At 31.0% G+C, this 14443-nt stretch overlaps 2 protein-coding genes across 2 annotated transcripts; both read right to left on the bottom strand.

Moving 5' to 3' along the window:
* Positions 1–127: 127 nt before the first annotated feature.
* OCT59_025211 (uncharacterized protein) lies at positions 128–1266 on the bottom strand (the record flags this gene model as incomplete). The annotated part of the gene is made up of 3 exons (XM_066136872.1): positions 128–649; positions 853–1025; positions 1095–1266. 3 exons carry the CDS (start codon positions 1264–1266, stop codon positions 128–130), a joined length of 867 nt encoding a protein of 288 aa, XP_065991939.1.
* A 630-nt stretch (positions 1267–1896) lies between these two features.
* On the bottom strand, positions 1897–2118 carry OCT59_025210 (uncharacterized protein; the record flags this gene model as incomplete). Its single annotated transcript, XM_066136869.1, has 1 exon — positions 1897–2118. The coding sequence occupies one exon, from the start codon at positions 2116–2118 to the stop codon at positions 1897–1899; it is 222 nt and encodes a 73-aa protein (XP_065991938.1).
* Between the last annotated feature and the right edge of the window lie 12325 nt (positions 2119–14443).

Genomic DNA, 14443 nt, shown 5'->3' with positions numbered 1-14443 from the left:
TTAAGTGTGAAAAATAAACGCGACTTTATTGTAAAAAGTATTAAACTTTATTAGACTTTACTAAATATGAAAAATAAACGCGATTTTTAATACATAAAATTAATAAAATTATTTCCAGTTAATTAATTTATTCAAGTACTAAAGAACTAGCCAAATTGCGTCCACTACGTGATGGTATAAATAAATCTTTAGTTAAAGCATCTAATTCCTTTACTTTTTTGACATCCTTATTCCTATAATGAATCTTGAAGCATTCACGAATAAATTGAACAAGTTTAATAAATGATCCATTACGTTTAAGTTCGGCTTCATTTGTTGATGCAATATAACGTTGCAATATTTTTTTTGCGACTACTGCTTCATCAATATATTGATCGATAGAACTTTGAGATGGTAATGCTGGTACGCGTTGCTGTTCTCTTTGTTTTAATTCTTTAAACTCCTGAACTAATTTAGCTATACTTGTATTGAGTTTGTTCCTATAATCTCCCAATCTTTTGCGAGAGACTCGCATAATAGATTTTGCTTCTTCAGTATATGGTTTGTACCCACAGACTAATCTAATAAAGCTATCCAAGATAGCACCGGAAGGGTCACGCTGACGAAGGAATAAACACTTTAGTTCTTCATCCCAAAGTTGTGATTTGTTCTGTATTTTAAGCAAACAAATAATTCATTACAGTATTTATTGTAAATAATATACTTGTTAGAAATAAAATTTTAGAAATAAAATTATACTGACTTCATTGGAGGATGAGAAACTACTGCTGCTATTATTCACGTTCGTTTCATCATGAGATGTTTTGCGGATAACATTTTGTTGGCGAGATCAAGTATATATGGATGACGAACTAGCCAGTTACAAATATCTAAGGCGTTCGATCTATCTAATTGTGTTGTTACATTTGTTTTATTTGCCACTTCTGGCAAATTGTTCAATGAATCGATATTAGTTATTGTATTTGATTCATTTACTTGTTCCCTCGTGTTCAATTCATTTGTTTGATTTCCTGTGTTTGACAAAGCTTAAAGAAATATGCCTTTTTAATTATTGTAATCATATTACTAAATAAATTTGAATTGTTTTTTGTTACCTTGTAAGAAATCATCTACATTTCTGTCTTCACTTTCAAAATCACCTACTTCTTCATCTACATCTTCATCGTCTCTGTCTTCATTGTCATCATCATCATCTTTATCGTTAACAGCTAATTCTTCAAGCATACTTCTAGGAACCTGAAGCGTAAATGCAGGAATTTCAGGCATTTTTCTAGAAACTTCGTACGTATTTCTAGATGTTACTTTTTTCTTATTGTTTTTCTTTTCATTAACTGAAGAACTAGCTTTTCAAGTAGACGTAGATACTTCTGAAACGGTAATTGTATTTTTACTGCCTAGAGGTCGTCCTTTATAAAATATTCGTTGACTGATGTTAATATAATATACTACTGCCACCCGACTAAGATAAAGTTGAGCACATACCTCATTTTTTTTTTATTTCCATTGGAAACTCGTGAAGGTTTAGGTTTATTCTTGTGATTTTTTGGTAACAATTTTTAATAAAATAATTTAGGAATTTTTTTGGTAGTAATTGAGTTGAGAAAGAAAAATTGTCTGGCGTAAACTTATCGTAACCTTTATATATTGGATGCGTCTCAATTTTAAATAAAAAAACCTATTTTTAAACTTTTCTAATCAACACAATCCACATATATTTAGACTTTGCATAAACTTTACATATAACTTTTCAATAGCAAAATATAACTGAAACAAAAACGCAAAAAAATGTATATAAGCTATAATTAAACTATATACTACATATCTACATTTTCAAAATAATTAATATTATGCTACTGCTGATTCTTAGAAAATAATTAACTGCATATAATATTAATGTTAAAATAATGAATTCTTTTTTGAACTTTTGCGTTTAAATTCTTCAAAATAATAGACTGATAGATCCATTGAAGTTGCTATATTATAACGGGTAGTAATAGACAAATTTACAGTAAATAAATCGTTATAGAGACATAAAAATCTATCATGAGCTTTATTCAAGCTCTCCTCAACGTCGATAGCTCTAAATCCCATAGCACAAACATCACGCAATGATTCCATAGCAGCTTCCAAAGCTGCTTCATCAATATTACAACACCATTGTTTCCAGATTTTCCTTATATCTTCTACGCTGTTACCCCTAGTCACGTGTAGAGTTACAATTTACTACGCCAGAAGATCATGTGGAAAATTAGGATCTACTGTGCCTAACTGTGCCAAGCTGACCTAGCCGCAGCCTACTTAGCCTATTATTTCTATTATATTTATTATATTAATTATATTTAATATAATCGATATAATTATTTTATTTATTATATTTAATTTATTTATTATATTTATTATATTAGTTATATTTATTATATTAGTTATATTTCTTATATTTATTATATCTATTATATTTATTATATCTTTATATGTAGTAACTTTTATATAAATAACGTTGGTATTTTCCTTCGTTATAAGTTAAGTTCCGATTAATTATTATTCTTGAAATTATAAAGTTCTATAATAAAGTATAACCTTTTACACTATAAACGAACTTCCTATTTTTAAGCGTGTCTTGTTTGATTGGATTTCAGTCATAGTTAAACATACTTAATCTCCCTGACTGCAAATCATAGTTAATCTATTCAACGTACCGAATCGGTTAACAAGTGGTGATTCCTGCCAGGTAAAAGGCTATACTGTGAATTAACAATTGATTACTTTTCTCAGACGAACTTGAGAATACTTGCAGACGAACTTGCAGACGTAATTTCTTTTCTCAGACGAACTTGAGAATACTTGCAAACGAACTTGCAGACGTAATTTCTTTTCTCAGACGAACTTGAGAATACTTGCAGACGCACTTGCAAACGAAATTTACTTTCTCAGACGTACTTGAGATATTAGCAGACGTACTTGCAACAATTTGAATTTTGAAATTGAATGCCCTTTTACAATTTATCTAAAGCAGAATTAAAATCACATCAAAGAAAACATCGTAGAGGAAGAGTGATCAACCAAAAAGAAGTTTACTGTATTCAGTGTTATCCAACAGATTCTATCCCAGCTGACAATATCCCTGACGGATTTGAGAAATTTTGGCTCTGGATTTCTATTCAGTACACAGCAAAACAATATACTGGAGCAACAGTAGCCGCTTTTAAAGTATTAAAAACTGAATTCTTTATAACTACACAACTTAATACACTTGTCGGTATAACTACTAAGATCCTACAAAGTATAAAGTTTCGACAAATAAATACTCCTTTATTAGAATTATCCTTTTATTTACATAAATTATTTGAATTAACAAACGGATTCAAGAGTTTACCAACTGATACTCAAATAACCAACGCATACCAAATTTTTCATAATACACCAGTAAATAATAACGCTAACATGGATCAAGGACAAATGAGAGATCTTATGAAGTTAGTCTGGGGAGCTGACCCAACTGATAATAATAACCCCAGAAATGTTGGAAACCTCTTGGAAAATACTTTGAATAACAATACAAATGCTATTACTACTGCTTTACAAAATAATCTTACCGCTATTAATGCTCTTACAACTGCCAACCAAAATCGTACTACATCTAAAGTTGTGGATGTTCCCTTTTTCTATGGACGTGATGATGAGGATCCATATGAATGGTGTCGACTCTTTGAAGCTGCCTTTGATGCTAATGGATGGCCAGATAATCGAAAAATTGCTTTAGCCGCTGGATTTCTTAAGGAAGCTGCCCGAGATTGGTATGAAGAGGATAGAGGAAATATCAATCAATGGCATATAGATGCCAATGCAAATAACTTTGATACTCGATTTATAAACTACTTTGCAACTGCTGCTCAAAGGAATCAGTGGACCAGAGAACTGCAAAATATTAAACAAGGAGACAATGAATCAGTAGAAAACTACTCCCGACGTTTTAAGAAGCTGTTAAATAAAGCCACCCAAGGGGAAGCTTTAGCCGCAAGATACCAAATTAACTACTATATTAATGGTCTCAAGTCCTTCTTACATCAGGAAATTATATAGTGCGAAAAGTTGCGCAAGTTTACACATCATAATATTTCATAAGCTTCCAGACCCGCCGCAAGTTTGCGTAAGCGTAATATTTCGTAACTTTTTAAAATATTTCGAAATATTACGATATGCAAAGCTTCGTAATTTTACGATTTGTAATATTCCGTAATTTTGCGGTTCGCAATATTTCGTAATTTTACATAATATTTCGTAAGTTTTCAGACCCGCCGCAAGTTTGCGTAAGCGTAATATTTTGTAACTTTTTAAAATATTTCGAAATATTACTGTATGCAAGGCTTCGTAATTTTACGATTCGTAATATTCCGTAATTTTACTGCGTAATACTTCGCAACTTTTTAAAATATTTCGAAATTCTATGATGCGTAATGTTCCATAATTTGACGATTCGTAATATTCTGTGATTTACACAACTTAATATTTCGTAATATTTCAAAATATTTCGATAAATAATACTTCATTTTCTGTACTATAAGTTTATATAATGTATGTTTTATTAGATATAATCATAAAAAATTACAAGTATTTATTAATATATACAGAATACATAAAAGTAAAAAAGAGAAAGAGTAGAGTAACAATATTATTAGACGTAAAAAGAAGAGAAACAGCTATAGTAACGTTAGTATTAGATATAAAGATAAAAGAAATATTGTTATTATTGTTAGTATTAAGGTAAAAAGAGTTAAAGAAACAGTAAAAGGAGTAAAAGAAACATGGATATTATCGTTAGTATTAAAGTACAAGTAAAAAGAAATAAAGGAAACGTAGATAGTATTGTTAGTATTACGACATAAAGTAACAAAGAGGTAAAAAAAAACGCGTTAATATTAAAATAATTAGTATTAATAAATAAATATTTCTATACCTGCAAAGTAATTGAACAAAAGAATAAAGAAATAAAGAGAAAGGAAAAAATAAACATGTTGTTAGTATTGTTAGTATCGTTAGTATTAAAGTACAAGTAAAAAGGAATAAAGGAAACATGGATATTATTGTTAGTATTACGATACAAAATAACAAAGAGGTAAAAAAAAATGAAAATAATTAGTATTAATAAACAAATATTTCTATACCTGCAAAGCAATAAATTATGAAATATATGTAAATATATTGTATATAATTAAAGAAATAATAGAAAGAAGAGACAAAAAAATTAAAAATATTGAACAAAAGAATAAAGAAATAAGAAACAAAAATAAATAAGACAAAAACGCGTGCATGATTAAATGATTAAATGATGCAAGGATCAGCCTAATTTTGATTGGCCAGAAATCATGTACATCGTATAGCGGGTGTGACATAAATAAATCGTAACTGAAATTTGTGTTCAATTTGTGTTCAATTTGTGTTGATAATTCTGGTAAAAAATTATTAATTTTAGCCAAATTTCGTTAAATTTGTTAAATTTGTGTTGAGTTTGTGTTGAATTTGTGTTGCGTAATTTTTTATTTATCACAAGGGGATGATATTTAGTAATTGCATGTACGACGTACAAGATTTTTTTTTATGATTTTTTTAAGAAATGTACGCAAAATATTTAATCAGAATATAATTGTTTTATTTTTAAATATGTGATTTTTTTTTAAAAAAAAATTGATTTTTTTAAAATTCAATAGAATGTGCTAATAATAAATTGGTTTATTTTTAAATATAATATATTGATATTTATATTTAAATAACCAAAACATGTACATGATTTTTAATTATTTTTAATTGAAATCAAACTAAGATTTTTTTTTTAAAAAAAATTAAAATAAATTAAGTGATTTATATTTATATTTAGAATCATGATATTTATATTTAGATAATCCATATCCGCATGAGATTTAATTAATATGTTTAATGATGAAAAGTCTAATAAATTAAATTTTAATTGAAACGAGAAATAAAATCAAACCAAAGAGGTATTGTTCAAATTTTATTTAAAGTGACATTTTACGACTTTCTTTCAAATTTTTACTCATCCCAAAATCAAATTACTAATAATGCCTCGCCACACACGTCGTCGTTCCCACTATAACGTCCATTGGAACTGGGCTATGATGGACGAACTTGTTGACATACGCCGAGACAGAAACCGCGCCTACCACAATATTAATGGTAGAAGCCGCCAAGATTTTTGGGACTCTGTTGCCAATAGGTTCATATGACTAATATCTATAATTTCTTTAAGAAAGAATTTAAATTCAAATTAACCAATCCATTTAATTGAATCAGAATAAATAGAATATTTCGAACGAGGGTTTCCGGGCAACAGTGCAGCCAAAAGTGGAGGAACCTCGTCAGGGATTACCATGTAAGTAAATAAATAACATTACATTCATATAAATTAAATGTATTTACCGAATATTCAAACTGATTTTGATATTTAGAACTATGTCCTTTATCGTAATGGTAACCCTGGGCGGCGGCTGTGGACGCGTACCGGCGCAAGATATTATCACGAATTTAGAACGAGATTTTGGGAGAGGCCGGGTAATTATACTATAATAAAATTTATAATTAATATTTACGTTCATATTTTAAATTTGATAAATTTGATCAATTTTAGTCACGCGTGACGATCGTAGGGCAAGGAGAAACTTACCTACGTATCGTAGAAGAAGATAATTATTTTTATTTTTTTATTATTTATTAAGTGAGTAGCTAGGCCCAGTCCGTACCAAATATCGGCTGGAGACTCACGTTTTTTTTGGGCTGTGACTGATACTGACGTCCACGCCGTACAGCCTGGGTACTATTTTATAAAATAGTAGCGAACAAGTATCAAATGTGTATTTTTTTTATTAAGTTATAATAAAAATTAGAATTTACTTTAATTTTTAACATAAAAATTGTAAATAATAAAAAATTCGTAAATAAAAATAAATTTGCTTTCCCAAACAAATGTTTATATAAAAGAAAAGGTGTTTATATTATTTTTGATTATTCAATAGTATCACATGCCCCTTGTATACGTTCTACTGCATATGCAGTTTACAATCTCGTAAATTTTCGAAATATTTCAACCGTAATATTACGCAGGTTTACAGTTTCGTAAATTTTCGAAATATTTTAACCGTAATATTACGCAGGTTTACAGTTTCGTAAATTTTCGAAATATTTCAACCGTAATATTACGCAGGTTTACAAGTTTCGTAAATTTTCGAAATATTTTAACCGTAATATTACGCAGGTTTACAGTTTCGTAAATTTTCGAAATATTTCAACCGTAATATTACGCAGGTTTACAGTTTCGTAAATTTTCGAAATATTTCAACCGTAATATTACGCAGGTTTACAGTTTCGTAAATTTGCAGAATATTTTGACCGTAATATTGCGTAAATCTTACGATATTGAAAACTTACGTAATATTTTAACCGTAATATCACATAAATCTTACGAAATTGTAAACTTACGTAATATTTTGAAATTTTTCGAAATATTATGCCATAAACTTTCGTAAACTTACAAAATCGTAAACTTACGCAATTTTTCGCGCTATAAAATTTCCTGATGTAGTTGGACAGGTAGTAATCGGGAATGCTGATACTTTGGAAGCAACTATTACCCGAGCTAAGTTAGTAGAATTAGGTGTAAATACTACTCTTTTAACTACAACACCTGTAACTACTAGTACTACAGAACCTATTCCAACTACTACTACTACTGTTAAACCAACTCCACAAGTAGATGAAATGGAAGCATTAACAAAACAAATGCAACAACTCGCTCTTAATTATGCAAATCTGTCATCAGTTTTAATGGTTCAACAAAGCACTCCTCGAAATACTAGACCTAGACCTAATAATAATAATAATCAAAATCGTCAAAATGGTCAAGCCTCTACTCAGAATTCCTTCAATCCAAATATTACTTGTTTCAGATGTGGAAATGTGGGACATATTTCCAGAAACTGCCAAATGGGAAGAAATACCAATAATGGAAATATTAATGGTAATAATAATAATAATAATCGTCCTCGCCAAAGAGCACCAGTTACATCTATTAATTATGCAGATGATGAAGCAGAAATTTACTATGATGAATATGAGGATGAATATGAAGAAGAATGGGAAGAAGAAGACGAATATGAAGCATATGTTACAACTCGTTTTAGATCTGTTCCATATGAGATATCCTCCCCTAGAGGAAAAAGAACAAGATTTTCAGAATCTCGAAAGGAAGACCAATTACGTACCCAACCTATTCCTCCAGTAACTCCTTCTACACCAATGGATATGGATGCTACAGCAGAATCTTCAACAAAAAGAAAAGTAAGAACCAAAATGGTCCCTGCACCTATTGAAAACGTCAATGAATTTGACATAGCTAAATATATTAGTGACCTTCCTTGTGGTCTATCTATCGGTCAAGCAACAGCTCAACTTCCTGTTTACAGGAAAGGATTAATTCAAAGTATAAGGAGAAAGCGTGAAAAGATTGATAACAATAATTATATTGGAGAAAGTTACTATGGAGACTCCAACTCAGAAGAAGAAACTCCCACTACCGCTGCTAAATGTGAATTCCATATTAATCAACAGCCAGTTATTGCAGTAATTGATAGTGGAGCTGCAGTTAGTATTATGACAACTGCCATGATGAAAACTTTGAAATTAACTATCGATGGACCTTCAGAATATGTAATTAAAACTGCCAATGGAACTAGAGTTAGATCATTGGGAGAAATCCAAAATTTACCCCTAAAAGTCAGAAATTTAATTATTAAAACCAATGTTCAAATCATAGAATCAAGCGATAGTGTTTTCATTCTAGGAAATAGCTGGATGAGAAAGGTAAATGCTGCTCTTGACTGGGACAAGAAGACACTAACTATCAGATACAATGGACGATCTACAACAGTTCCTGTGATTTTTACTCTTCCAAAACCCATTAAAATGAAGCAATCATTTGAGTATGATGATGAAGAGGAATATGAGTCTGAAGAGTTAGAAGAAGCTCAAATCTATATGTCTGATTTTTCTGGTTATTCTACTGAAGAATCCCTTGAATTTAACCCTTGGGAAAATGAAGTATCTCCTGCCCACCAAAATAATGAAGATAAGGAATTGGAAGAATCAAATCCTGCCATTTATTTAGCTCAAGCAGAAGTATATAGTGGAGAAAAAGTCAATCCAGACTTACATTTAGGACCATTAGATTACCACCAACAAAGCCAATTTCAACAACTCTTGAGTGACTATGCAGATATTTGTGCTAAAAGCCAAACGGAAATTGGAAAAACAAATGTAATTAAGCACAAAATTATTACAAAAGATGCTACTCCTATCTCTCAACCACCCTACAGATGTAATCCTAAATATAGAGAATTTTTACAAGGAGAAATCACAAGAATGGAAAGTCAAGGACTTATAAGAAAATCAGCTAGCTCTTGGGCTTCACCTGTGGTAATTGTTGATAAAAAAGGAGGAGAAAAACGTTTATGCATAGACTATCGAAAATTGAATGCTGTCACCAAAGCAGATGCTTACCCATTACCTCGAATTGATGATATGCTTGAATCTTTTAGTAATGCAACATGGTTTACCACATTAGATTTAGCCAGTGGTTATTGGCAAGTAGCTATGGATCCAGCAGATGTGGAGAAAACTGCCTTCATTACTCCCTTTGGATTATATGAATTTCTAGTAATGCCCTTTGGTTTAGCTTATGCGCCTGGAACTTTTCAACGATTAATGAATAGAATACTCCAGGAGTATTTAGGGAAATTTGTAGCAGTATATTTAGATGATGTAATCATTTACTCAAAGGGAACCTTGGAGCAACACTTGGATCATCTTAGACAAGTATTTGAAACTTTTAGACGAGCAAATTTGAAGATTAAACTAAAGAAATGTTATTTTTGCCTTGGAAATATTCATTTCCTAGGACATGTAGTAGGACGAGAAGGTATCCGACCTGATCCAGAAAAAATTGAGAAAATTAGAACTTTTCCAGTCCCAACAAACCTAACGCAACTTCGCTCAGCATTAGGCTTATTTTCCTACTATCGAAAGTTCATCAAAGATTTCTCAAAAATAGCCAAACCAATGTTATTACTTTTAAAGAAGGAAACCCCTTTTCATTGGACTGAGAGACAGCAAACTGCATTTGATTATTTGAAGGAAAGATTAATTAAATCTCCAATCTTAACATATCCTGACTTTGAACAACCCTTCATTATCCATACAGACGCATCTGGAACTGGACTTGGTGCTGTATTATCACAAATAAGAGAGGATGGAAGAGAACATGTAGTCGCTTATGCCAGCAGATCTTTGAATAAGGCTGAGTGCAATTACCCTATAACTGACCAGGAATGTCTTGCGATAGTATGGGCTATCAAACATTTCCAACACTACTTAGGATTGAAACCTTTCACAATTGTTACTGACCATTCTGCTCTAAAATGGTTAAAGACATCCAAAATCCCAAAAGGCCGCCGTGCGAGATGGGTCATGGACCTTCAACAGTATGACTTTAATATTAAGCATCGAGCGGGAAAAGCAAATGCAAATGCAGATGCATTATCCAGAATGTTTGAAGAAGATAACTAAACTCTTAGTTGTTTCATGATTTCTATCGAAAAAGAAAGACAAACTAATGTAAATGAAAGCTCTACTCCAGTACATGAAGAGTATGATGCAGATTCAGAAGATGATTATACTGATAGACCTGCTCAAAGAGCTATCGATTTGTTAAATCGTTGTGATAATTTATTATACGATATGCAAAGCTACATTGAAGAACGATCAGGAAATAGTTCTCCTATGAATATTGTTTCAGGAATTCGATATGACTTTGACAACCCCGATGGACCTCATCCAGAAGATTGTATTTGTAAAGTTTGTCAACCTCCTCCAGCCCGTTCACCATCACCATATAGTTGTTGTAACGAAATTATTTGTCAGTGTAATGAAGATAACTATTCAATTGATACAGAAGAATATAATAATTCGTGGGAAAGACAAATTAATGGAGATGCATTCTCTGATTATTCAGAAGAAAATCAGATTGATATTGAAGAACATATCGTCTGGACCATATGTGGTATGAACCGCCAAGCTCTAGAGAACATGTATTTAGAAAACATCAAAATTAAACAAGTAATCGCTGGTCAACCAATTAATCATGGTGGAAGTCGTTGTACCATGGAATGTGATACAGAAAATCATCACGTGCATACATACTGTACGATGTGCAAGAAGAATTTATTTTATGGAACTACTATACACGACTGTATCATTGGATTCACTTTAGGAAAAATTAGGCCAGATATGAATCCCAAATTTCTTATTAATAATCAATGGTGGAAAGAACCTCAAGCAGTACAACTTGAAAATAATATCAATTATCTTAAATATATCGAACGATTAATGAATGATTTACCAGTTCACAAAGTATCTTTGGAACCTTTTATTGCCAATTTGGACTAAAAGTCCACCTCTTTTACATATTATAATTAACAAAGTATCAAAGGGTGAAAGCGAAAGTGTCCGCATCGTGACGAGACAGCCTAAATTTTCAAAAATGGATATCGAACATTACAATAACATATATAATTATTTAAAATATAATCAATTACCTTCTACATTAAATAACCAACAACAACAACAAATTCAAAAACAATCAGTATATTTTATTATCAAAAATAATTTTATTTATAAAAAGGATAAAAAGAAACAAAATAATTTATTACGAGTAATTAGAAGACATGAATTGGAACCAGTTCTTTTTATGTTCCACAATGACCCTACTGCTGCGCATTTTTCAGTTGATACAATGTTTGACAAAATTCAATCAAGATATTATTGGCCACAAATGTACAATAACATCAGATCTTATGTCATGTCATGTGACTCTTGCCAACGAAGAAGAAAACAAAAGACAAAGTTACCTTTACATCCTATTCCAGTAGAAAGTCCTTTTCATCAAATAGGAATAGATTTTGTAGGACCTTTACCTATAACTACAAATGGAAACAAATATATAATTACAGCAATGGATTATTTAACAAAATGGCCAGAAGCACGACCTGTAAAAGAAGCTACTGCAGAACAAGCTGCACTTTTTATCTATGAAGAAATAATTTGTCGACATGGATGTCCAGCAAAAATATTATCAGATCAAGGAACTCATTTTAGAAATCAAATAATTGAAAAATTAATGGAAAAATTTCAGATAAAACATTTATTTTCAACGCCATACCACCCTCAAACAAATGGACTTGTAGAAAGATTTAATCGTACTTTATCAGAATCTTTAGCAAAATTATCAACAGATTATATTGATAATTGGGATAATTATATTGCACCAATTTTATTTGCTTATCGTACTACAAAACATTCGACTACAAAAATCGCACCTTTCTTTTTATTATATGGACGAGATGCTAAACTACCAACTGATTCATTAGAAAATAATGGAACTCCAACTTTAATAAATCACATAGAAAATTTAGTTGACCAACTACCTCAGGAAATTGAAATAGCTAAGACAAATATTGAAATATCTCAACAAAAACAAAAAGAACGACATGATAGAAAATTACGTCATCAAATAAAATTTTCTATTGGAGACAAAGTCTTATATTATGACGCAGCAAAAGAAAAGCAATGGACTGGAAAACTAAATCCAAAATGGAAAGGACCATACTATATTCATCAAGTTGGAGAAAAAGGAGCGTACAAATTACGAACTATAGATGGAAAAGTCTTACGAACTCCTGTAAATGGAAGTTTATTAAAATTGTATCATGATCGACAAAATTGGGAACCAATAATTGTAGTATAATTAGTCACGATTAAGATCTACAACTCGTGGCAAATAATTAATTTTACTTAGTACGATTTACAAGTGTTACAGACGATCAAAATGAATTTACGACTCGATGCCCCAGAAAAATTTATTAAAAAAATGAAAAATTTTAGAAATTCTATTGTGAAAAACTTAGTGAAAAATTTATTACAAAAATATATTAGAAAATTATAGGGAAAATCAGAAAGAAGAAATTTTTTTTATTTAATCAACTTCTTCATAACTAGGATTAGAAGTAGAACCGTTTGACAAAATTATATTACATTCCTCAAAAAGCATTTGTTTTGCTTCTTCAAATGCTGCTTCAGCACGACCTCTACTACTCTGCAAGCTTATATTATGAGAAATTAATTGACAAACTCCTTCTTCCAGACCTTCTATTGTTCGCTGTTGGTCGATGATTAACTTTTGGGCCTCCCATAATTTCCGCTGCTCTCCAGCCCAGATTTTATTATGAAATTCCGTCTCGAGACTCTTATGGGTCCCCATCTCCAGCAAATTTTCAAACTTCTCTTCAAGTTCTTCTTTTTCTTCTTTAGCTTTTGTAAGATCCTCTATTAGAAATAAAAATGGAGATTTATGGTCACTCCAAGTTAGTTAAAAACTAAGTGAATAAATCGATAGCACAAAAGAGTTCTACAGGTAGAGGCCTTTCAAGACTTAAATATCCTAGAAGTACAAGTACCCCGTCTACAAGCTGCGCAAAATCAACCTTTCAAGAACCGGATATAAGGTCGAAACCCTGTCTACAGGCAATCATACCGTTCAAGAGACATCTTAAGAACCTTGCGTACAATACCCACCTTCAAGTTGACGAACTTTCATCTTACGCGCTTCTTTAAGCCTTTGAAATCTTGCTCGAGATTTCTGACGTGAGGTATTAGATCGACGACAGGTCATGATAGGTAGATAGATAGATAGGTAGACAAAGAAAATTTTGGAAAAATTTTGGGATAATATCAAAGATTTTACGTGAAGATAAGAAAAAGGGAAAGGGAAAAATTTAGACCTTATATAAGAAATAGGCACGACGCGAAAACACGTTAAGATCAGGCACAACAAAAATATCACGAAAAATCATGACGTGAAAAATTATGAAAAATGTGGACGCGTAAGACGCACAAAAATCACTTTTGAAAATATTTCTGGAAAGTTCTAGAGAAAAATGTGAAGATATTTTTAGAACAAGGAAAAATAATCTTAAAATAGAAAAATGCGGTTAAATAATTTAAGCGCTAAAAATAACTGATAGATGTGGTAAAACATGATAAGTAATACAAAAATCTCATCAGAAATAAACAAAAATCTAATCAGCAAAATGATCTACAGGAATTTAAAACATATATATAGATGTGGATAAGTTGACAAAAGAGTTTAAACCGCTTGAAGAAAAATGGATTTTTCAGAAATATTAGAAGATATTCAACAAACTACTTCAGAAGAAATTAATTTTCCACCGCCGCCCTACTTGGAAGAAGAAGATTTCCAAGTTAAATTTTCTGCAACTCTAAGAAGTGTAACGAAGTCAATACGACTAAAGGACACACAATTGGC

Source organism: Rhizophagus irregularis, chromosome 5 (genome assembly GCF_026210795.1).
Source record: "Rhizophagus irregularis chromosome 5, complete sequence".
Classification (NCBI taxonomy): domain Eukaryota; kingdom Fungi; phylum Glomeromycota; class Glomeromycetes; order Glomerales; family Glomeraceae; genus Rhizophagus; species Rhizophagus irregularis.
The sequence above is the reverse complement of the archived record's forward strand: the minus strand, read 5'-3'. Positions and strand labels throughout refer to the sequence as shown.